The sequence below is a fragment of the Nipponia nippon genome, unplaced genomic scaffold, assembly GCF_047370975.1.
Source record: "Nipponia nippon isolate SJK-2023a ecotype South Korea unplaced genomic scaffold, ASM4737097v1 scaffold_3, whole genome shotgun sequence".
Lineage (NCBI taxonomy): Eukaryota > Metazoa > Chordata > Aves > Pelecaniformes > Threskiornithidae > Nipponia > Nipponia nippon.
In genome coordinates this window covers 4236526-4262389 of record NW_028262347.1, presented here as the reverse complement: position 1 = coordinate 4262389, position 25864 = coordinate 4236526, and the positions used below count along the sequence as shown (strand labels likewise).

The 25864-nt window shown below is 40.6% G+C and overlaps 1 protein-coding gene across 8 annotated transcripts in view; it reads left to right on the top strand.

The window, feature by feature from the left end:
- The window catches only part of MKLN1 (muskelin 1), a 99992-nt gene that overhangs the window by 26758 nt on the left and 47370 nt on the right, over positions 1-25864 (top strand). For 7 of the 8 annotated variants that reach the window (XM_087766960.1, XM_087766956.1, XM_087766955.1 and 4 more), the window contains 5 exons: positions 2426-2535; positions 6670-6862; positions 14457-14534; positions 15760-15825; positions 24050-24162. In XM_087766960.1, the coding sequence (XP_087623086.1) occupies positions 2426-2535; positions 6670-6862; positions 14457-14534; positions 15760-15825; positions 24050-24162 (560 nt within the window). Of the gene's footprint in view, positions 1-2425; positions 2536-6666; positions 6863-14456; positions 14535-15759; positions 15826-24049; positions 24163-25864 lie in introns of all 8 variants that reach the window. The other variant, XM_087766962.1, reaches the window with a different exon arrangement.

The window sequence follows — 25864 nt, the reverse complement described above, 5'->3', positions numbered from 1 at the left end:
GGAGATGATCCAGCAGAACACTTGGTCTTTGCTAAGGGAATAGAAATCACGTTACAGTTTCAACTCTTATGCTTTGTTTCTTTTCCTGCTCCTGTGGAGTAGTTTAAAAAGATGCAATTGAGTTTTCTCTGCCCGTGCAGCACTGCGTTCCCTGTACAACTTAACGCCTGTGTTTTCGTTAAAGTAGATGATTGCACCATGAAAATCTCGATGTTTAAATCACTGTTTCTGGTATTTTGTTACCTTCTTGTAAACAAGACTGTTGAAAGCTCAGAGTTAACTGGCAGGGGGAAGTGTTAGCAAATTGATGGCTTTGCATTTTTTTTTATAGTGGTAGCTAGATTCTTAGGCATGTCCCGATAATGTCTTTCGTGCTGTAGTTCGCTACCAAGGTAAGAGGGTGAATTGTTAAATTTTCCTGGGAGAAGTTCATATAAGTTCTGAAAAGAGATAGAGGTGGATAGCTCATCATTTTTTCTGGAATGAAGTGAGAAGGTGGTAACAGTTGGGTTTGGTTTTTCACCCAGTAAACTCAGTATTATGAAATTGGCCTCAGGTTCACCATCAGGAAATTTATCGTCTTGGTCCATTTCAGGTGGTCTGTGGTTTGGTTCAGTGTTTTGGTGCAAGAAGCTGATGGATAGGTTTTGATTCTTTATAGCTGAGCAAATGCCAAATTTAACTTCAGTTTGGTCTTGGTCTGTGTATTCAGGTCTGAAGACAGATCAAAGGTGTTAACCTTACATGTGGTATTATGTGAATCTGCTGCCTTAATAGGTGGGATATCCGGGATAAAATTTATCAGTGGACTTGGATTTAAAAGTAGTAACGTTTTATGATATTGAGGTACCATATTGGCAGCGCTCATCTTGTGCAGAGGACAAAAGTAAGCAAGAAAGAAGTTTCTTGGGCAGAGTGTATGCAATGTGGACAGAAGACAGGTGACTCTTGGTTTTTCTGACCAGTTCACTCCTCTTCTGTCCCCACAATCATGCACCTACTAGGAACTGCTCTGAAAGCATCTCGCTTTGCATGCTGAACAATCAAGTAGAAAGAAACTGAACAGGATGATTTGAGAGCTGTGACATGTAAAGTACCTACTTAGGGGTATTAAAATCAGTTAAGAATTGCATATTTGAAGTCTCTTCGGGTCTTTTCTAAAAAATCTCTTCTCTTGATGACTGTTCCCAGAAGTTGTCATGAGTCTTTAGCAAGAGTTTTGTAGAAACACCCTTTAAAATTTAGAAAATCATGTGTTTGAACATATGCTTTGTTCCCAAACACATTGCAGAAAATGATAGATGTAGCTTGTTTGAAGTATAAATACTTAAGTACCTTTAAGAGCTCAGGAACAAGTTTAAGACAAATTTTGGTTTTTATTCCCTCAAGGAGTTAGGTCAGAAAACCCTTAGTTCAACAAGTTAATCTCAGTGGTATTTCATAGTGGTTTGAAAGTCAACAAGCAATTTCTCTGTGGCAAAAATAGTTTCTGTGGAAGGGAGAAAGTAGTGGACTCCATGCTGTTGCTGGTAACTACTCATTCATCTCTTAATACTATCTTTTCCCATTTATCAGTTACGGTCAACTAAAAAGGAAGCAAAAGTATTTGAAATGAAACGACTTGATTTTACTGCAGTTTTAAGGAATTCCCACAAAAGTTTTTGGGGGATTGGAGATGCTCTGAAAAGCGAAACAGAGCCTTAACCTGCAGGTTAATCAATAGATCAGCACAAGACCATAGATGTTAACACGGAGTGGTAGAGAAGCCTTAGGTGAAAGGCTGCAGTGGTTTCACAGGTCACTTAAAGTATTAAGTATGTTTGTTCTAATATGCAGGTAAAACAGCATTAGCCAAAAAGCTTCACAGTTTTAAGCTTAAAAAAAAAAAAAAAAATTAGATACAGTTTTTAAATTGGAAACTGACAGTTTTCCCTCCCTCCCTCCTCCACAACTTGCAGACGTTACTAATTTTGTAAAATTTAAAATACCTAAGCTTCTTGTCTTCACCATTAGGGAAAATAATTGTTGCTGACAAATGTGGAAATAAATGTACTATGAGGAGCAAATACTGTCGCTAGTATGCTCGTGATTCCCATCCATGTCAAAGCTTGTTGCCTCTTTGAGCTGTTTTAAATGATAGTATTTTTACTCTTTTGCTTAAAGCAAGCTTCTGCTTTGTAATGATCTGCTGTGTTAATGTTGCTCGGCACAGGTTGCTTTAAATGACAACTTTAATGTGACTTATTTGGTAATTTTCCTAAGCTTACTTAAACTAACTAGAACTTATGTCAAATCAGAAATACTGAATTTTGTGTAACCTTTAAAAGCATTCTGTTGAAATAGTACTATGTATAGTCTGGTGAGACTGATGTAGTGGCTTTTTGATGTTTATGCGTCCTTTTTCTCCTTTTCCTTTTTTCTCCAGTTCCACTCTTATCCTGGGGACCTAGCTTCAATTTTAGTATCTGGTATGTTGAACTTAATGGCATTGATGATCCAGATGTGGTCCAACCGTGCCTCAACTGGTACAGCAAGGTAGGCCTGCATTTTAGGTGCCTGTTTGAAGATCTGTAGTCTCAGAATCTTGTGAAACTTCTTTTACTGGAATTACGTGACCTTTTCATTCCTTGAATATCAGCTATTAAAACAACAAACACGCATAGTTAAAACTCAAACCACATGGATGACTTTGGCTCTTAAGTGAATCTTTTTGAATTGTATCTGCTTGTTCCCTTTAAAAAAAAAAAAAAAAACAAACACCCCCCAAAAAACCCAAACCCACCACCACCACAAAAAAACCCCCCGAACCCTACAAAAAGAACCCTTCTTGGTAGACGTCGCAAGAAAAACATAAAAGAAAGGAACATTGAATCAAAGGGGACAATATTAGTAAAATAGTACTTGTATTAGAATCTTAACAAAAACAGATTCCATTTCTCCATCTTCTTGCCTTTTGATGAGTCATTCTTTTACCACACCAGTCCTTCTGTAGAGCTCTATGTGAGCCTAGAGCCTTTTGGGTTACATATGCGGCTTTTGTTACAGAGCATAAAAATGAGCTTGCTTTAAAGAGAATCCATGTTGGTGTCTTCTGACGTCTCCCTCTTACTGTCTTTTTGCTGAATACTCTGGAACAGAGGGGAGCTGATGCCACTGGACTGTGAGATGAGATGATTTATGCCATTTGTCACTTTGACAGACAGAAAGTTCAAAGGGTTCTAAACATTATTTGTATAAACTGTATTTAATTGAGTACAACAGATGCCTCTCCTGTGGGAGAGAAGTGCACACTGACAACCAGAATTCATTTTGTTGTTGCTTTTTATGCGTAGATCTTCTGGAACACTTCATGAAATTCATATTGTGTTACAGAGAAGACGTCCTTCCCAGCTGAATAAGACTGGGTAGTGGAGCAGCATATCTCTACTTCCAGAAGGAAAAACTTGGAAAGAGATAAAGATTGTGCATTGTAGTACTGAGGCTCCCTCACCAGTTTATGGTGTTGCCAGTATGGTGAAGAAACCTTGTGGCCGTGCTGTCTGGCTCATGTGTGTTTATACCAACATGACAAGCTTCTTCATGGAGCATTTAAAAACAGCACTAACAGTCACAGTGGAAGTTGTCTGTAGCTGCTTTATGATTAAAGGGATATTGTGGTTGTTAGTCCGCTGATTACTGGTGTCCAATTCTGAAAAGTCCAGTTGGCAGAAGCTGCTGATGGTTTTCTGTGTTTTTCTGCTGCCTGTGCATGTGGTGGTGTCTCTGGCTTTTTTGAAGAATTGCTGCAATCAGGAAGCTCTGATGTTTATTTTTTTTGGTCAGGAGCCATCTGATGATGATGTCAACATCTGTTTTGTTCCATCTTATCCCATGGAATTGACACTTTTCATGGTCAGCTTGTATGTAGCGACAGCTTCTTCAAGGGGTGCCAGCATTGTTCTTCTAAAGCTTAGAGCCCTAAAGCAGCAAGGCAAAGACTTAGTCATAATTGTTTGGGCTTTACTAGGATCAGCTGCCAAGTTTTTGGTGACGAGTGCATGTCTCACTGATGATCTCCTTTCTCACAGTCCTGAGAGGCCGCTGTTGCCGGATCCACGTAGGATGATATATGTGCTGACCCATATTTGCGGAAAGGCAGAAAGGTTGACCTGTTTCTTCCAGTTCTTTGAGATAGTGTGAATATTTTCATGCATGTTCTTGGAAGTCTCAAAGACTTTGAAATGTAATAATTCTTTACTGCCTGAGACATCAGCTGAGAAGAAGGTTTTACACAAAGTTGCCCATCCTTTTTGTTGTGTGTGCTTCAACCAGCAAAACCTCCCTTTCCTCAAGGGAGGGGAGGTGGGGGTAACAGATAAGGACTCAAAGCAGCAAGCACGCTCCTCGGTTCCCTCCTTACTGCTTTCTCTGTGCTGTCCAGCTCAGCCTTCTGCCTCCTGAAAGCCTTACCGTTTTGCTTTTACTGAAGGGTGGGAATACTTTAGCAACTAGTTCAAGCACTGGCCCAGGCTGCCCAGGGCAGTGGTTGAGTCCCCATCCCTGGAGGTATTTAAAAGCCAGGGAGATGTGGTGCTTAGGGACATGGTTTAGTGGTGGACTTGGCAGTGTTAGGTTTACAGTTGGACTCGATGATCTTCAAGGTCTTTTCCAACCTAAGTGATTCTATGATTCTAACAAAGAAGTGGCAGTTTTGTTTTTGATAATGAAGACTTAAATATTTTTAATTCTACTAGTGTATTTGACAGTGTTAATATTTTAATCTTGTTATATTTTTAGCCATAGGAATTACTTACAGCTTCAGATCAAAGCTATTATTTGGGTTGTCATACAGTTAAACCTGTATGACTGCATTTAAAAAGGAGCCTTTTATATACTTTTTATACAACTTTTTAAAGCATTAAAAAAGTTTTTACATTTAACTTCTGAAGTACTACTATGTTGTCACTTAAACACAAACTTTTATATTGTATCGAGTGGCCAACCTGCATCCAACAGTCATTTGATGGTTTATGAGTCAAGTCTATCAGTCATGAGAGGCTCAGTGAAAATAGGCCAAGTCTGAATTTTTTCTAATGCCTAAACTAGAGCTGCTGAAAGTGCAGAAGCTGGTTCTTACTGGTGTGCAGCTATCCTCTTGCTTGCTGTCCCTCTGAGCACCCAAGAATCTAATGTGGTTTTGGCCTTGACTGATATAAGTGAACGTTTGTGTAAAGACAGGGTCTTAGGTATCTCTTAAGGAAAAAAAAGAGTTGTTTTTTTTTTTTTTCCACTTGTGCTGTAAAACTCTGTTTTAGCTTTAATACTCTTTTGCCACAGTCTTGCATTTTTATCGGTACGTGTCCTTGGCCTTTTTCATGTGGGCTGGGAACTGATTTTCTAAAAATGCATAGTTCTGGCTATTTGCAGCTGTGAAATACTGATGGATTAAGAACTAAAAATATAGCACATGGCCGTGTTTCTTTTTAGCTGCTTCAGTTTGAGATTCTTGCTACAGAGCCATTATTTTGAGAGCGCTAATTTTTGTTGAATGTTAGTGTTAGTTCCATGTTTTCAGAAAGGTTCTGTTCATTTAAATACCATAAACTTCACTTTTAGCAGTGGTGTCCATTTAGGAGTAAAATCTTTTGTCTGTAATTAGATAAGTCTTATAGATGCATAAGTTACATTTGCTTTTTACCACAGCAGATATGTGTTAAAGATGGAAATTGAGACTTTTTTTTTTTCTTGAGTGCCTTAGAATTTAGGTTTGAAGAGTCTATTTAAAATAAGTGGTTCTGCTACTTACCAACTTAAAAATCTGTGTTATTTATGCATATTGTTAGCAGCTTTGAAAACCCAGTGGATGATTTGGTAGGTTAACAGCACGAGCTGTAGTTCTTACTCAGAGTTTACTATTCCCTCACGTTTCTGTGCCTGGGTGTTTGACCCTGCCTGGGTTTCCCCAGCCTTTCCTACCCCTTCCCACCGCTGAGTGGGGCATTGGGCAGCTTTGGCTCGCCTGCAGTGTGAAAGCAGGGGTTCCGCTTCAAGATGCCTGGGAGTATTTTGAAGATAAAACTTTGGCGTGCACGTAAATCCTTGCTGCTGATGATCAGAAACCCTCGCGAACCCGCGGGATTTGGGGTCAGCCCTGCCCTCTGCCTTTCCGTTGCAGGAGCAGTGGTCATTGCAAGTATTCCTGTTCTCGTGGGGTTTTTTATGTGTTTTGATTTTTTTTTTTTTCCCCTTCTGCTTCTAGAAAAGCTGTGACCTACTTACTCTTCTACATTATTTTGTTATGTAAGAGTCATACAATCAAATTATGTAATGCTGATAGCGAAGGCTTTTTCCTGCTCTGCACTTGGTGTAGGCCTCAAACAGCAGGGCCAAGCAGATGGGGGGGATAAAAAATGGTCACTCCAGAGATCTGGGCCGCTGTGCGCTCTCTTCTTGTATGCTTATTAAATTGGATGATACCAAGTTGTATAATTTCTATACTGTTGGAAAGTAAATGCCTGCACAGCTTGTAATGTCTGTTACATAGCATTCTTCTGCAAGCTCGTGAGCAACTTATGTGCAGGGTGTGTAAGAAATCCTGCTTCTGTCTCCAGGCAGGTTCACAGGTAGCTCCCAGCAGTGCTGGTAAAAGAAAAATCTACATGTCTCATAGGTTTTCTTGTGTTCCAGTAGTACCGTGAACAGGAAGCCATTCGCCTTTGCCTAAAGCATTTTCGTCAGCACAACTACACCGAAGCTTTTGAGTCACTGCAGAAGAAAACCAAGATTGCTCTGGAGCACCCTATGCTGACAGACCTGCATGACAAACTGGTATTGAAGGGAGACTTCGATGCTTGTGAAGAACTGATAGAAAAAGCTGTGAACGGTAAGAGAATCAGAGGGCTCTGGTATATTAATTAAAAAAAAACAAAACAAAAAGCATTGAAATGTTACTGCTTTGAATGTTAATGTACTTAGTAGTAGAATTGCCTAGTTCATGTGCTATTTCCTATCCAGTGCGGTGTACTGTCAGCTTTTTGGACTTGTGATTCACAAATTTTACAAAGTTTTTTCATGTAAGTGGCTGGCAAGCTGAAGGTGGGCTTTAACTATCAGAAAAGTCACTGGAGTGGTGAGCAGGGAAGCATAAAATTTGAGTTCTCAGTAGCGATCTGTATCATGGTTTCTGGTTAGAGCTTACCACCTAGTTGGCGTATCAGCAGAGATTTTCAGCTGTATTTGAATGAGAATACTGTCTTTGCTTATGGGGAAAATAGACCTCGAAGAATGGTGTAGAAGTGACAGTGGCTGGAGGCAGAGCCTGTTTTCCCTCTCAGAGCAGGACATTGGCAGCCGGATTCATCGTAACTACTATTGATTTTTCACTTGGAAACTTTCAACTTGGAAGCATTGTGTGTAAACAGCTCTCCAACTCCTAAAATGGGGGAGATGTACTTTCTGTTGATAGAATGGGATACAGAAAAAGTTGGGCTATTGCACTCAAGTGTTTTCCAAGACCTGTGCAGTGGTTTTGGATAACGGTCTGATAAAACAGAGGTGCTCTTGGCTGGGGGTGTAGCGCTTTTTGACTATGTGCAGTTGTTTTTAATGGGAAACTTGTACTGGCATAAGAGGAGAAACCTGTGTCTGATGCCAGTAGAGTTAGGGGCTCAGTAGATCAAATTCATGGATGTCTGGCACCAGAAATGTGTTTTTGTGTGTGTTTTTTTTTTTTTTCCTAATTCTGGGCTAATCAATCATTTTGTAATACCTTTTGGATGGATGCCAGCGTACCTGCTTGACTCCATCAGTGTGGTTTGTACCACTAAAGTTGGAAGTGGTTCTCAGGATATGACAGAAATGATAGCTTTAAAATCAAGGTTTGTCTTCCATGAAAATCCACCATCTTTTTGTGAATGAGCTGTTCAACTAAGCACAACATTAGGGAGCTTATTGCAACAGGTTGTCAAAAAGTGCAGTAAATGGCTTTCTATGAGTTTTGGCTCAAGGTTTCTCGACTATATAGATAGGACAGCTGAGCCTTGCCCTGTGCTGAGCTCCCTGAGCAGCTACAAGTGTTGAGACTGAGAATTGTTGGTGTTCATCCTCGCCCTCCTGAGTGTTGCCTGCCCTCCTGAGACAACGGAGTGTTGTTGGCTGGGATGAGAGCACGAACAGCTTCCTGCAATGCAGGGACATTTTGCAACTGGCAGCTTCCTCCTGAATCGTAAAGGCAAGCGAGGGTTGCAGGATGAGAAAGCAGCAGGGAGCTGTGGCTGACTGTTCCTGTCTTTGCAGTGTTTCTCAAAGACACGAGTGCCTGGGGGGAGCTGATGAGCCCACCGATATGAGGCAGGATCTGCTGAGAGCCAGAGGGGTCCTATATGCTGATGGTGATGATTTTGCCAATGCATTGGTCTGCTGCCTTGGCCGTGGCTTAATCTCATCGGTGCCTAGAGGCTGCCCTCTTTCCACTTCATTGCAGGCTGTAGTAGAAACTATTTCTTGAATGGAGTTTCACTAGAGGTCTAGAATGTGCTGAATAAGTTCTCTCAAAAATTGACTTTTGTTTTTTTCTTGGACACTAATGAAGTGAATGTTTGTGGCCTCATTTTTTTTTTGAGGTGTTATATGTTGATTTCTTTTACTACTTAACATTTAACATACTGCATTTATGCCATCCAGCAGTTTTCCCCTAGGATTTGAGCTGGGGTGGTGCTTCTGTTTCCCCTTGTACGTTGGAAGTGAGGTTGCTGTCTGCAGTGCTCAGCTTTGCCAGGTGTGGAAGTACCGGCAAAGGACTTGCCTGGTAGAAGACTGTGGGTCTGGTGTTGTACTGCCTGACAAACGGACACTTGCTTCTTGTCAGATTTGATGTGAATGATCCTGCTTCCCTGGTTCTTATAATCATGTCCCTTTTAGAGGCTGGGGAACTCAGTGTTACTGAAGCAAACTAGAGAAATATGCTGTAGCTTGTTTTATCAGTCTTTCTTGTTTGTTCCAGCAAGTACAGAAGCAAGTATTTCTGGTAACAGACTGTGGATAACTTAGCAGCAAAGTCTTCAAGTCCCTTCAAGGGATGGAATAATGTGCATGAGGATGTTTATATTGCTTCCTTTTAATCCGGCACCTGGCTAGCTGAAGTTAAATGTCAGTGTACGCATCTCCCATTGCTCCGTTGCTCATCCTTAATGATTTTGCTTGTCTTTGAAGACATTAACCTTCCTTGCCCCATCCTTCTGCAATTCTTTATGCTGTCTTAAGCTTTTGTACCCATATAAAGCTCTGGTGCCTCCCAGCACCCTTCAGAGAAAAGTGCTGTCTATCCCGAGACATTGTGGCTGTATCGTATCCCATATTTGCTTTTAAGCTGACACAACTGTGGGTTTTTACTAATTGGGTCAATCCTGCCCTTGCTCAGGACCGCGTGTCCCCTGGCCCCTCGATTGCTGGCACTGGTGCTCGTGCTGCCACATGGCAAAGCAGGTCAGGGAGCTGATGGGGGGGGGGAGGACGGGACAAACCTCTTCTGACAGCCACAAAAAACCTGAAACTGCGGCTGGAATAGTTTGTTCGGAGTTGTACAAGATGACAGTTACGTCGGGGTGTTGAATGTAGCTAGTATTTAACAGCTGGATCCTTCTTCTTGGTAGGGTGGGAAGAGATGTTTTCAGCCTTCAGCACGTTCTCCTATAGTATTGCTACCATCTGCTGCCCGTGGCCCTCCACGGTTACCTGTCCTTACTCAGTTCTGCATCTCTCAAGCTCCTCTGTTTGAAAGAGGCTTGTTAGCACCCAGCATTTTACCATTTTACTTTCTTAGCAGCTTTGTTGTGAAGCCTCCATAGCTTGCTGCTTAGTCTCTAAGGTGTGGGTGTTCTTACGACTGATCTCTCTGATGTGTTGTTTTTCCAAATAAAAGCTGATTAACTTCAGTCCTGTGTATGGTCCGTGTAGCGTAGCTGAAGTGTAGAGTTAATTGAGATACACAGATCCTTAAATTATCCCTGAAATTGTTCAAAGAGCAAACTGTTCTGTAACAGACTGAACATGAATATGTGAACCCCTGACCTCTTGAGAGTTCATTGCCTTAAAGAAACAAACAGAAGTGCAGTGAGGTTGACAGAGATACTGCACACTCGATTCAGCCTAAAATGTCTTCTGTAGAGGCTAATATTTGCAGCGATAGGTATTTAAAGAGTGAAATGCAATGCATCTCTTGCAGGCTATTTCCATAGGCTTAGTCATGTAGAAAAAGAGTAGGTGGTCAAGAATTAGTGCTAGCAGAGCTAACTCTTGTTCTTTTGCATTGCTAATGATGAACGCTGTCTTCCACCTCACATCACCAGATGATTTCTTTTGAGAGCTCAGTGGCAGGCAGCCACACTTTTCCCGCAGATTCTTTTGACTTGTGCATTACACTTAGAAAATGGGCAAATGGAAACTCTGGCAGCTGCCTGACTTCCTCTCAAAAATAAAAGGTTCCCTAAATCTCAGCTGGTTCACAGACTTGGTTCAAATGCTTCACATTTGGATTCGTTCCTATAGCTTTCAGACGGCCTATATTATTGAAGAAAAAAATCTGCTTAATATTCCTACAGAGAGTATGCAGGGTACAAATTACTTAGTTGAACTGTTTGCAGCTACTGTAGACATAGAAAGCTGCTTGAAATGGACTGAAGATCTGCTAGTTTCGTATTAGTATTCTGGGGACCGAGGTGTTCCTTCTGGCAGTTCTTGTGTCAGTATGTGATACGTGTTTATCTGTTGACAAGTCGGCCCCGTACGACAAACAAGAAGTTGTGATGCACAGCCTGCAGGCTCGAATGCCTTCCAAAACTTGGGATGCACGGGAATGGTTGTATTTTCCTGGAAGCTCTAGACAGACACGTATACCTTAATTTTACCATCAAATATGTTTGGATTCGGTTCTGAGAAAGTATAGATGCTGGCTTGCTGCTCTGTAGTACTGGGATATATGGAGGGGAGAGGCTTGCTAGGGATCCAAAGCCTATGGTAATTAGATGGTAGGGTTTGTGTAGAAGCAGCATATCTTGTAGGGATTTGAAAGCAAACCTCATTTCACTTTTGTTATGAAGAAAGAGCAAGAGAATATTACAGCTTTGAGGCTGGGAAAAAATTGTGCGTTTCCTTGTTGCTCCCACGTCTTGAGGAAATCGTTGAGTAATGGCTGGCTTTTTATCTGGTGTCATCTTTGTTTTCTGCTTCAGCTTTTCTTTAGAAGGATTTTTGTGGCTACAAAAACCTCAATCTGTTTAGGTGCTTTGGGTACTTTTCTTTGGTTCAAGAAAAATCTTAAAAACAAAACAAACAAACAAACAAAAACACACACACAAAAAAAAAGAAAAACCCAAGAAACCCCCCCCCCCCCCCCCAAAAACCATAAACCAACCCAGACCCCAACACCGAGAAATTATGGGCTAAATGTGGCAGTGGAGTGAATAGATTTTAGTAATCCTATCTAGAGATGTGTGTTGTCTTAAAAAGAAACTTAACACAACTTTTACTTGTTCCTGATTGGCTTCAGCAAGTTAATAAATATTTTTGTCTGCAATGTTTGTCCTAATCCCTTCTAGGTAACCTGTAATTGGCTGACAAAATAAAGGCTTCGGTTATCAGGGAGGTAGAATTTACTAAGCTTTAACCACTGTGAACTTCATGTTGTTACATCCAAAATGCGTCACAACTTGCTGTGAAGGGCTTGAAAATAGTACAAAATAAAAGTACTGGTTTTGGCCGTAATTTTAGAGAGTAAACATGGACATTGAAATGAGAGGCCTCCGGAGCGAAGGAAAAGGCTTCCTTTAAAAACTTCCACTTAACACTTTTTTTTTTTTACAGGAGTCTTGAAATTTATTTTAGACTACTGATTCATTGGAAGCAGCTGACAAACCTGAGCAGGCCTAGGTCTGATCTCCAGTGCCTCACAGAAGCTTTGGAGACCTTTTGGTCAGCAGTGCTATCCTGGCAAGAAACATAAGGAGTGCACTAGAATAGGTCTGGCATTGGATACAGAATCCACCTAGAAATCCTCCTTTTTTTCCCTGGTGGTGTCAGACAGGTGGTGATTCAGCTTCCAAAACAAGCTGCTGCTGGTTTGCAGTGCAAGTAGAATGAATGTGGAACTGCTCCCAGCAGAAAGAAACATTTCTGGGAAGCAAGCTGGAGTATTTCCAAACCAATGTCCCATGGAAGACAAGAAGCATTATTAAAAGAGGCTGAAGGCACAGTAGGGGAGAAGTGCCATATCTTGACAAGTGCAGCCTGTGGGTGTTGAGCATGGGAGAGAGGTTAAATCACCCTTTCAGATCATATGTGGTGCAATTCATCCTCTTGAGCTATTTATGTCCAATTATCTATTGGCTGCCATAGGGATAAATACGCTTTTGCATTCTGTCTTGAAGACCGAATGCTGTAATGATAACCAAAAGGCTGGATTTCTGTCTAGGTTTGTGGCTAGAAAAATCTGCCTGAGTCAGTGTGGGATTTCTTACAGCGCATGCATTTATTCTGTTGGAAGTTGGCTTTTCTGAATCAGAATTCATGAAATCTCAAGCTTAAAGCAGCTCGCGTCTTGTCCCAACTTCATAAATGCTAAAGAAGTGGGATTTATGAACCCTACTCTTAAAACCAAAATAAACCACTTTTCTACATATGTTTAGCAAACTTTTGGCTTTCCTCAATTACCTAGTGCGAGGAAAGAGCTGATTTTTTGGCTCTAAGATGGGTGAAAGCAAAATCTGCCCTGCTTTCACAGAGTATTTAATTTGAAAAATTGGAAGAGCTGAGTTTATGAAAGTTGAAAGCAGTTTTGTATTTTAAGACCAAATTCAGCACCTTTCAGGAGCTCTTGAGTGCCCTTATTTTCCTATTAGATGGCCTCTAAATAGAGTATTCATCTTCTCCCAGGAAGTACTTGCTGGCTTGGGTTTTAATTAAAACCTGGATTTCAGTCATGACAAACTACAGGATGCCAGGAAATGCTTTAAAATATTCTCTGAACATTTTGTCATGCTTAACAAAGATTTTTACCTTTTTGTAAATAAATAGGGATGTGTGCAGTAAGGATTATTCTTTTTTCGCGGTATGCCTACCAAGGGATTTTTCTATAAATAAACGGAGGCATTCATAATCTGTTAAATTCTTACCTCAAAGCCACAATTACTGGGGTTGGAGAACTAAAAAGTCTTAGATGCAACTTAGTCATTTAATTTTTCCTTTCTCTGCTGGGGAATGTAAAACTGATTCCTGAGCAAGTTTGCTGGGTACCATTCTACCAAAGAGCAAAGCTGTTGGGTATTACATGATTAAGGACCCTTGACTGCATCCTGCATCTGAGTGGTGTATGTGCAATGTACTGTTTCAATACAAAACCGTGTGAATCTATGATTCTATGAAATCTATCATTAGAGTCCTCAATCTGCCTGTGGTAGTTATCACTGTACTAGTGATGTAAACTGCCTGTCTGAGCTCCCATTTTTTTCAGGAAACGCATAAATGCAGAACAAATGCTTGCTGTGAAGAGCTTGCATCTTGAGATGGGGTGATGGGTGGGATGTAGCCAGGTGAGCAGCGGTCAAGAGGCTGGCCGATAGTGGTCTGAGAGTTTGTTGTGCCTGCAGAAGGGAAGGTAGGTTTTTTGAGAGGAAATATTTGAAGAATGATAGCAACAAGTTCCCCAAACGCTTGCTAAGCCCTTCCCGGACTGAAGAGCGGTCCCAGAGAGCGTGGGTGTTATGAATCTCCTTTTAAAAAGAAATGTTTGTGGTAGATATGTAACCAGAATTAGGAACTGACCTCTCGACGCTGAAGAGATGAAATATGGTAGGTGTACAGAGGGAGAGAGAAAGGCGCAAGGGGAGCTTGGATAGAGTGCTGGAGTTAATACTTCTTCCAGAAATGCTGCAGTTGGCATATCTGGCCAGTGACCTAATGCGTCTTCTGTTTCTCTTCTTGCTGAACTCTGAAGAGAACGTAAACTATTATTTTGTTTTTCATCCAGTGCTTGGTTGTCCCATATTGGAGCATTTAAACAATCCGCTTTTCTTCCCTTTTCCTCTTAGATGAAGCTCCAGAGATGCTGCCTGACCTAGTTTTAACTTAACATGCAATAAAATGGTTGAATTTTACATGCACTGGCAACTTTCCTTTTGCTTAAATAAGGGGGAGGGATTCTATTCTTAATTAAATACACCACACTGGAGATTTATAGACAATTGGCATGACCTGGCAGAAAGCTGGGTAATTCTTGATTGATCTAGTAATGAGTATTTTTCATGCTTACGCATTTAGTTCATTAACAAGTTTAACAAACTAACTGACATAATAGAGAATTTACTTGAAGTTAAGGCTTTGGAGTAGCATACTGGAATGAGTGAGGCTGAAGTTACCTGCATTAAAAGTGATTTTGCTATAATGGAAGTATAAACATTTTATACAGCAAAATTTTTGTTTTGCAGATGGCTTATTCAATCAGTATATCAGTCAACAAGAATACAAACCTCGCTGGGGGCAGATCATCCCCAAAAGCACCAAAGGTAAGGACATTTCTTAAGATATAACCCATGTACTGTCAGTTCTATCTTGTTCCTTTGAGGATATTGAGCAAGAAACCGATGCCAGAAAGCCTCCTCTAGGACAGTTGTTCTAGGGAATGGCTTCGTCTATGAAAAATTTGCATTTGTCTGCAAAGTCAGTGAAATGCAGCCTGCTTTCTGGTTGAGTAAGGAACGCTACAGGAACTAGCTGTAACTTCAAGGATAGCTGATCAGTTCAGAAACAAATCTCAATGTAGGTTAAGCATGAGAGCAGTTACCTGTATGACTGGATTTAATGCATGGAGTCAACCTAAATGTACAGCAAAGAGTGACAAATACATACATTATCTTAACAGGGAGTATTTTAAATTTTAGATGAACCTTTTGATGTCTTGGTCTGTTATACAGTGAATCTCAACTGCAGAATCTTTCTATTGCGTTCTGCCTTGAGAGGAGACACGTAGTGGCAGCCTTGACTACAAAGTACAAACATCTCTGTCATACAGCAAATGTAGGATTCAGCGTGACAATTGCCAAATGTGGAGCACCGTACCCAAACCTCTTGGGGAGGGTTATCTATGAATACAGGCAGATTTCTCTTCCGGCAGAATGCAGGTTATCTTTCTAATGTTGCTTCCCATAGATGACATCTGTCCTGAATGTGTAAGATATCTAAAGTGGTTGGAAAACTGCTTTAATTGGACAGTCGGAATTCCCTCGTATGTGAGAATAAGTAATTGGTGCAAAGCTAGCTATGCTGTATCTCTGCCATTACCTTTTGCTTCCATCCCATGGGTACGTTGCCCTGTCATTTGAGTATCTGTTCTCACTGCTCAGCCTTCAGGTGGGGAGAGATGGAAGGGGAGCAGAAGGTTGTCTGTGTCCTCACTGCTGGAGAGCTGCAAAGAAAGCTCAGACCTCATTTGTGTGGACCTGCATGCTTCAGGAACTCTCAAGCTCCTTTCCAAGGCTCTCAGAATTGCAGTAGAGTACTGTATTCACTTTAGCTATCTGTACTATCAGCCACCAGATAATTAAATATAAAGCTCTACAGTTTTATTATGCACAGAAGAATACTATCTGGAAAAAGTGTTGTGCTAATGTTTAAAGAATGGTGAGTTACTAAGTTGCTCTGCTTCTGTATAGTATTTAGGCCATATGTTGAGGCGGTGTCTTCCTTTGGTTTAAAAATCTTTAAAACTCTCCTCTCCCCCTTTTTTAAAAGGTGACGGGGAAGACAGCCGACCAGGGATGAGAGGTGGCCATCAGATGGTCATAGACGTTCAGACAGGTGAGTAGTTGCTAAATTTCTTAACCAACTTAATTATTTAATCGGATATTTTTCAGATAAATATGCAAATGTGTTTTTCTTCAGAGACTGTCTTAACTTCAGGCTTTGAGGCAGAAATTGCACTCTAATAGTTGGATTAAATATTCTGCTTTTTCTGTGGAACTGTACTCCAACTGCCTTTCCCACCGCGCTTCTTTGCTATTAGTTCTCTGTTACGCCTTAGCTGTTGTCTTGTCTTAACTAAGAAACCAAGAACAATTGTTTTTAATTGTTTGTTCCTCCTACCGTCTTTGAGCAGGAGCTTAAACAAGAGAAGAGAAATTAGGGATGATAATTTCCCTTATCTGCTACATACTGTGCTCTTTGGAATAGTACTCAAGCAATAGATCTGATGCGTTGAAACATTCCTTGTATTTTGTTGGGAGTGGCTTCTTATTTCCATAGTGTGCAATAAACTCCTGTTAAATACAATTTGTTAGACGTTTTTTGCAAAAATGTTTCAAATAGCAGTTTAAAGAATGGTTCAGTCTCTGTTTCAAAGAGCCTGCAGAGAAAAGGAAGGGGGGGGGTATAAGTAAGAGTTCTGGTGGTTGTTGTTCTCCATAATTTTCTATATCTTTGTCTTGCTTTTATTTAACCAGATTTCGATGGTAGTCATTCCTTACTAAAATAAGGAATGCATCTGCCTGCATCTTTGCTAAGTTAATGATTTGTATGAGTAAAAGGGTTGTTCTTAGGAAACGAGAAACAAGATTGGGGTATGAGTAGCAGAGAGAAATATAGGATGGCATTGGGGGAGTTGGCAAAAAAATTCCCATGGCCGTATCTGTTGTGGTCATATGGATGGGAACTGAAGCATGTGACAGGATAGTACCTTCAAGAGTAATTTGCTAAGTCACAGTGAACAAGCAAAAATGCAGTAGTAGCTGCAATCTTTGGCTTTTACTCAGGGTGTAGTTACCACTCTAGAGGAAGCACTCAAGTTATTTTGTATATGAAAGCAAACTTTTGTTTTTTGGTGGAAGAGGTTTGAGATTCATTAAAATAAAACGCTGCTGGAGGGTTGCTGGTGTTTGCTTCCAAAAGAAGCTGTGAACGCTCCCTAGTGGCCTCGGTGAATAAATAGGCAGGGACTGTTTCACAAGCACGCTGAAGAAACATGAGGCTTGTCAACTTGGAAGTGATAGTCCTTTAGACCTCCTGAAAATAATATATTCATGGTAATGTGAGTCTTCGTTTCCATTCCTGTTGGTTTTCTTAAGTCCTAGTAAGCTTACTATCTCTACCTTTGACTTAAGTTTTCACTCCGCTTTAACGAGGCAGTAAAAAGCATTGATATCTTTTTTTTTTTTTAACTTGCACAAAGCTGACTGGGGAGCGCCTCTGGAGGTAGAGTCCCAGTGTGGGAGAACTGGATCTCCCCCTGTCGTGCTAGTCCTTTCTTGCTGCAGCTCTAGCCAGTGGTGGTGGGATACTTTCAGAAAGTTTCACTGTGCGATATTTGGGAAGTTGCCCTTAGTTTTGCTTCCAGGCCCACCGAGGCTTGTAAAAGGCTAAATATTATTGAGATTATCAGCTTTGCCATTTAATTCGGCTCATGAGCAGGCCAGGGGAAGTTATTGGTGCTGTTATTCTTAAAAACAGCTGTTGCTGATTACTTGAATTTTCCTTTTGAATATAGGTGGTGTTTAATGAGACTGTGGGAATTTAGCCAGTTATGTCAGGATGTGTTTTACAGACCGGAGCTGTAAAGCTCCCTGGCTAACCTTGAGCAAATCTAGCGTTAATGGAAAAAGGAGCAGCGGCATAATCTGTCCTGCAAAGACATCCTCCCTTCCTCACCCATACACTTGTTGAGGAGTTGTTTTTTTTTTTTTTTTTTTTCCAGAAGTCTTCGGCAACTGAAAAAAACAAGGTCACTTTGCACTCCTTGTTAGAGGTCCTTTTCAAAAATGAATATTTTCTTCAACTTTAATCTTTTAGAAATGATGTGAAACACCAAAATCGTACATATAAGGAGATTCTGAAGTTTCATATTGCCTAGAATAGGTGTTGGAAGCAAATTTTAATCTCTGATGTCCAGACCTGCTGTAGCTATAACTGAACTATAAACGATTCTGCTTTTTGATTAACCTCAAGGAAATATTAACCAGTTATTACTGACTACAAAAATGTAAGTTTATTTTTAATAAGTTTTGTAATGGTACCGAGCCTGCTGGATGCACATGTCTTAGTGTTAGGATAGAGGTTGGTAAGCTGCTGAGCTAGATCTCAAGTCACTGATAGTACGTTGAGCCACTGAGACTCTGTTTATGCTCTAAGTTTCAGGTAGAATATAGTTTAACTTGGTCTAAATTGCCTTTTAGTGTGTTTTATCTTCCAGTTAGGTTAGGCTGAAAGTAACTGAAAGAGCAATTCTGGCATCTCTGCTGGCAACCAGTAACTTGTGCTGTAGCTGGTTTCCATCTGATGTTCGCAGTTTTAATACCAGCTGCAGCTGTCTTAGGATAAGTGTAGTGTTCTTTGTGCTTTGAAAATCTCTTAAAGCAGTTTGAAATGAAAGTGCAGGCATTTTGAGATACAGAACTGAGAATGCCGCCTGATACCTTCCTATATAAAAAAAAAAAAAATTGGGAGTTACTGATTCTCACAATGTCTTTCATGCTTGTAATCATTGACACTCAGACTGGATTGACTCGCAGAATTAGGAAGTTGTTTTTGGTATGCATATGCAGAAGCATTTACGAAGACGCATTCCTGGTTATAGTTGGAAACCACTGTTATGTACTTTAAAGCTTTAGACTGTAAATGAAAACAGAAGGCTTATGTTATTTCTGCTTTTTTGTGCAAGGTGCATGTCTTATGTAGCTCCCCATATGGGAGGCTGGAGAGTTTTCTGCCCTTTTCTACAGGGAAGGGGAAGTATTTGGGTAGTCGCAACCCAGGTGCATAGATTTAAAACCCAAAAGTGAAAACAACAACCCCAGAACTACACAAGATCATACTGTGTTAAGTGCGCTGAATGTCAGGCATGAAAAGCTACACTTCTATTTATGTAGGCCCTGGTGAAATACTGAGGCAGTAAAACTCAGGCTTGTATTATAATACTGTGTTCTCGGAAGCCCTAATGCAGTTTTGGACAAGGATATAGGCATCTAGCACTGGTACCTTGATTAACATAACTTGGATTATGCCCTCTCAGGCCTTTTTATAATTCAGATATGGCATGCATTTTGAATACCAATGCTTATTCTGGAAGAAAGTAGGAATGGGTAAGTGAATTTCCTAATTCAAGTTTTGGGGAATAACGTCTGTACTTAAGAGGAATATGTGTACTGTGTTTTGGAGATTCGGTTTATAATTCCATAGTTAAGGTGGAACTGATCTCCTCCGCTTTTATAGAGCAGACACAATTTTATGTGAATGACAGTGTAGTCCATAAAGCCATATAATTTATTTTAGTAACAGAATAGGCTATATAGAAATAGAATAGACTATATAGAAATCATTCTATTAAAAAAAGAATCTTTTGCGATATATCCTGTTTGTTTAAACGTTCATCTTTTATTTCATTTAGATAAAGCCTTCTGAAGTTTTCTGACAAGCCTGTTTTAGACATAATAGCTAAGCAACCAGGACAATTTTTTTGTCTGCATTTCTCTTCTCTTTGGCAAGTGAAACATTTTTTGAAGGAAAATATTAGTGAAATGGTCTTTGTTGATGTGTTACCTATGCTTTTGCACTGAAGTGAAACTGCTCTGTAATTTTGGTTGTATATTATTTTGCTTTTCCTTTCATAGGAAGGAATTCTGCTTACTTCATTCTGTTAGATAAGTGAGAACAAATCTGTAGGTTGGGAACAGTGGGAGATTCAGAGCGGTGGCCCCAGTGTACCCATAGCATCTGTGGGCAACACAGTGGAAACTGAGGCTCAAAAGCAGCATGGAAAGATGAAAAAGATGAAGGGAGAGCAGGAGACATGAAGGATGCTGTTTTGCCTGAGGAAAACATTGCTATCCATAAGATATTTAAAGACAGGACTTGTGTACAAGATCAAGAGATCTCTAAAACAAAACACAGATGGCTTCTAAGCTCCGAAACACAAACAGCTGCTGAATCCTGGAGGTTGCTCAACTTCACAGTGCTTTCACATTTGAGAGGATGGCTGTATGCCTACCCAGACCAGCCCTAGCCTGAAAAAACTTAACATCCAGCCACCATCTACACTGACGACTGTGATTCAAAAACTGAGTGGTATGATACTTGAAGAAAATTTAAGGTCTGGCTTTATAGTTGTGCTCCAAGTGCTCCTTACAAAGTGGACAATGCTGCTTGCAGATAACTAAATCTATGGTTACTACATAGGGAAGGGACGTCCTTTCACAGAAGGCTTTTGAGATATCTTACGCCTGAATTTTTTTTACCTCTGAGATGAGTCCTTCTTAGTTCTAGATTCTCAAATACACCCTTGGCAAGTTTGGGCTGGTAGCAGATGGAGAGGGCAGTGGCTGATGAACTAGAGAATAGGGCTGTGAGTCAAAGGGACCCTGACGGCCTCAGGGAGAGCCTTGTGAGGTTCAGCCAAGACAAATCCAGAGTCCTGAACCTGGGATGTAACAGCTGTGTGCAATAGTATAGGCTGGGGACGGACTGCATGAAAAGAAGATTTGCAAGGTGGGTAGGCAGCTGAACGTGCGTCAGCAATGTGTCCTTGTAGCGATGAAGGCCAGCCTCCTGCTAGGCCATATTAGCAGAAGTACGGCCAGCAGGTTAAGGGGAGTGATGATGTCCCTCTATTTGGTACTTGTGAGGCCACATCTGGAGTACTGTGCCCAGTTTGGGCTCTCTGGTACGGTAAGGATGGTGACAATCTGAAAGTGAGCCCAGGGAAGGGCTGCCAAGGTGACTGGGGGCTGGAGCACGTGGTGCATGAGGAGATGCTTAGGGAGCTGGTTTTGTTCAGCTTGCAGAAGAAAAGGCTCATGGGAGGATCTTAGAGCTGTCTTCAACCAGCTGGTGGGAAAGCATGAAGAAGATAGAGCCAGACTCATTTTGGGGGTGCAGGGGGATAGGATGAAGGGCAATGGACACCTTGCAGCAAGGGAAATTCCAGTTAGATATTAGGGAAAAAAAAAATCATAATGAAGATGATCGGTCATTCGAGCAGGGGTCCAGACAGTCCTAAATATCCATGTTTGGAGATATTAAAAATGTAACTGAATACTTCCCTGTGCAACCTGGTCTGTTGCTGAAGGTAGCCCTCCTGGGAGGGGTTTGGGAGATGACCGATGGACCGGATGACTTGCAGAGGTGCTTTAGGTCCATAATTCTTTCATATTCTAAGGAGAACTGTTCTTTGACCAAAGTGTTAAATATGTCACCAGGATTGGAATGTATTCTCTCTGCCTGTTAGAAGGTAAAAACACGGATGCTCAGGCATACCAAGCATCTTTGGTCAGCCTGGCTTTAGCAGTTTGCCATGTAACATCCCAATCGGATGAGGAAGACCCATTGTAGCAGAATCCCACGAAGGATTTCACCACACAGAGAAGATGGAGTTAATAGAAGTTAGAAAAGCTGACTTGGAGAACATACATGAACCTAGACTGAAACTACTTCAAGATTTTTGGTATTTAACAGGGATTGGAGAAGGCTGCTTTGCATACTCTTCTGAAAAATAGAGAGGTTGACAGGAAATGTTAATTTTGGGGAACATACGTTCTCTAATAATTATAGGAATGCTCTGGCACCTTCTAGTCTTCCAGAGAGTAAGGGAAGAAAAGAATTCAGACACTATAGAAACATTTTTGACTGAGCAAGCAGTTTAGAAATATTCACAGAACATATTTAATTCAAAGTGTTGAATTTGTATTCAAAAATAAATGTAGAGGAGATAAGGTGCTGGAGGAGAAATTTGACTTCCAAAAGGTAGCTGGTGAAAGCTTTGGGTAAATTTAACCACTTTCATGTTTTTCTTGTTGCCTTGCAGGTAGGTGTGAAAATTCTTCTGCTTGTCCCTAAAGCAGAACAGAGGCTTGCTTTAATAAGGGAGCATCAATATTGCTGCATTTACGTATTGCTCAGATAGAAAGGAAGAATCCTTCCCTCTGCCAGAGCAAGATGCTCTGCTTGCACCTTGAGTTCCCTAGTGCTACTAAAGTAGAAATAATTATATTTATGGGAGACTGCTGTGCTCCCCTCATGCTTCCCTACTCCTGCTGCCTGGAAGTTTGTGGTCTCTTCTTTGTGTCTGCCCTCTTCTTTTGAGTATTTGCCGATATGTTGTTTAGGTGGCGACGCCTGGGAGTGCTGGGCGTGCAACCTGGGTCTCTCCTGGCTGGATCTCTGCATGCAGGGTGGAAAAAATAACCCTCCCCACAAGATCTGAATTGACAAATAGAGCAGAAGGTGTGATACTGGTTGGGGAACAGAGTGAAGTTTGACTTTTTAAAAAAAAAAAAACAAACCAAACCAAAACCAAACAAAACCCCCAAAACCAAACAAAGAAACCCCAAACCCCAGGCAACTAATTTTTCCTTATACCATGGGAGAACAATTGCAAACTTCAGAAGAACTATGAAAAATTATTTTCTTGACATTACCAGCAACAGATGCATTTATGCATTACGAAATGTTCCTTTAAAAATACAGAACTTCCTATAAAAATATGTATATAGTTCTGTAATAACTCATAAGACTAAAAAATGATAGTCATTCTGAAGCTAGATAGTGATGGAGCCTTTCTTTCATCCAAGCTACAGTTTAACATCAAGATGAAAAATAAATTTGGCACACTGTTCATGTGCACTCGTGTTATCACGGTTGCTCTCGGACTCTGGGGATGCTCACGGTTCGCACTAGCTGTATGATTGTACCCCTCTTTCAGTGCTTACATGCCATTTAATTCTGTCAGCTTGATTTAGGTAACTTTCAAAATCTGAGTTTTCATCAGATTCATTCAGGTTTGCTATTAAATTTCATCTGAGACAACAAAGCCTTTACAGGCAGGCATGACGTTTTGGCAAGGCCCCAATAGGATACTTAGCTGGTGCCAAATCTTTTATTTTTCTCAGCTATCAATGAAGCTGTTGTGGTAATGTGGGTTTTGTGAGCTGTGAGAATTTATGCGCACAAAGGGACCTGCTCTTTGCAGGGAACACTGGGAGCCCTGAGTCCAGGAGGAAGGGTAATTAAAGTTAATGAACCAGGGTAACCTTTCCATGGTGATGACCACTATCCTGATGGTAGGTAAGGGTCAGGGACTATTCCCATTTTATAATCGCGCTTCTAACTCTGCTCTCTAATTGGTCTTGGATTAAAAATTAGCCGTTACCTCCATAATAGAACTGGTTTGTGGATTTTAAAGGAGTTTTTCAAAGCTCTGCAAGTCTTCGGTGGCTTGTTCTTCTTGGACTTGCCTTTGTGTTGTGTTTTAATGCAGTCTAAAAATGAAGTATTTTTAGCATTTGAGACCAGATAGTGGTGTTTCTATAATGGGAGCAGCTTAGTTATCTATCCATGTCAGAACAGAGACTTCGTCCTTAAAAGCTTCCCATGTTCAGAGGCTTCATCTCGTTTTATCAGCAAGTCTGAGAAGCGTTTGAACTTGCTGTGCACAGAGCGGTTGTGAGTTTAAGGCAACAGGCTCTAAAGATGAGCCTGAAACACTTAAATCTGTAACTCTTCTACTTGCTTGCTTTTGTGGAATCAGCTAAGTTGCTTTATGCCAGGTGTTTCCGTTGAAGAGGATTTCATCGTTGAAGTGAGTTTTCCTTTGTAAGGGATGAACTAAACAGAAAAGCTTTGTCGCTGCTATCTCAGAAGTCTTTCTAACCTATAGATCTTGCACCAACTGGGGTACAGGCTGAGATGTCATTGATAGACCAAAATGCACGGTATCCAAAATGTTAAATATTGTTCATTTGTCTGTCTTGAATTTTAATCAGAAGGCTGTGGATTTGATTGCCTCCTATGTAAATGTAGAAATAGAAAGTGACTTCTCGAGAGTTGGCTGTCTATCAATCCTAAAAACTTCCATTACCAAACCACATTTCTTTGTCTTGGTGACTGGTTCCATTCAAAGAGGAGCAGTGCTTTAAGTAAGAATTGGTTTCAATTTCGCTTCTGATAGTCTGTTTGTCACAGGTATTTTGTAGGTACTAGCCCATTTAAAGGCACTCTCTTTTTAAAATAAAATTAACATGTTCTTCCTTTTTTTTAATAGAAACTGTTTATTTGTTTGGTGGCTGGGATGGAACTCAGGATCTGGCTGACTTCTGGGCATACAGTGTGAAGGAAAACCAGTGGACCTGTATATCCAGGGATACCGAGAAAGAGGTAAGTTCTGCAAACGTCCATATTAATAATATATGAATTGTTGCACAGAAAAATGCCATGCGTCTGAAGTGCGTGTATTGATGTATCATGTGCAGTGAGAGCCACAAAATTTAGACCTTCAAGTTCTGAAGGCTTTTGAAATGCTTACATTGGGAAAATGCGAGATGGATGTGAACTTGAAGTGTTAAGATTACTGGAGGGGAAAGGTTTATTTCTCAAGAGCAGACTGATCAGCCAAAAATCAAATCAGTGAGTAGAACATGAGTTAAATAATTTGATAGGACTGAACACCCAGGCTGCCTAATAAACATTTCACGCCTGATGCTGGTGTTGAGCTTCAGAAACAAATTTATTTTTTCAGCTTCTGTCAAAAATGTGAGTAGAAATGGACGGCTAACAGACAGAAATCTAGAGGATGGGTAGCTGCCAGAGGCCGCGCAATCCCGAGAGCTTTCGTGGTCTTCATTTGAGCCATTTTCCTTGGCCTGTTTTGCTCAGTATTTGACATATGAAACCTCTGAAATGAAAGTAGCTTGGGTTATAGGAGGTAACAAAAAAAGTCCAAGACCTTTGGCTTCCATAATTCATTTTACTGTATGCTGTGAAACGTTAAAGTTCCATGTGGTTATTGTTTTGAGTTCGTTACTTGTTTGTCAGAGCATAACTTCAGGAAATTCATGCAGCCTCTTCTTGAAGGTATGAAAAGTTTAAGATTTCATCACTTTTTGGTGAATTTAGGAGTTGATTTCCCCAACTATTTGAAAAAAGTATAAAGCTGTCTCATTTCCATTTGTGTTTTTCCAGTTTCTTGTCATATTTATTTTGTGAGCTTCATACCAGATTAAATAACACTTTAATATTGCCATTTTTTCCTGGCAAGGTGTGAAGAGGTTGTAATCAAGTAGGACAAACAGCCTGAGCTGAAAAAAAATCTCACAGTAAGGCACTTCCCATAGCCTTCAAATCTCTGTGCGTGTCATGCACTTACCGTTGCTAACATCCTTTATAAAATCAGCAATAACAAAACTGAACGTGATATTCTGGTTTCTATCATAATATAGCTGTATAAAGGTAAAATCGTCCTTACATTTTATATTCTTGTAAGCTGTTTTTACTGTTATTGTAGGTTGTTTTTTCTACTCATAGTCCTTTCAATCACTGCTCGTGGCTGCTTGTATGTTTACTGATAGGATACCGAAGCCAGATTTAGTCTTCCAGGGTCCAGTCCTGTAGGCTGGGCTTGTGTTGCTTCTGTTTGTCTTGAACCTTGGGTTTTACTGTTTTTCTCCCTGTTTACCCAACAGGTAACCTCCTTGAGATAAGGAGGGGTGTGTGTGACATAATACCAAGGGGAAATTGGGACTCGGCTCTTTTATCGACTGTATGGTAAAGATAAACAGCTAGACCTTCCTTTCCTTTGTCTCCCTTTATAAGGAGGTTGGGAAAGTGAAGAAACACGATAGAAAAGAAGGCACAACAGTTTTAATTGTCCCTCCTTTCACTTTTCTTGCTTTGTAGCTGCTTAGTGCGTACATTTGTCTAGCTCAGGATGCAGTGAAATAGGGCCTTCCTACCAAAAAGGAATTATTGGGTTTTCTTCCTGCACAAACCAGTGTGGGTAGTTCTGGTGTTTAAGGGATTAATTTCCTTTCTTGCTGGGATCCTGCCTCATCCAGTTGAGCTTCTGTAGAGCTTGGGAGGC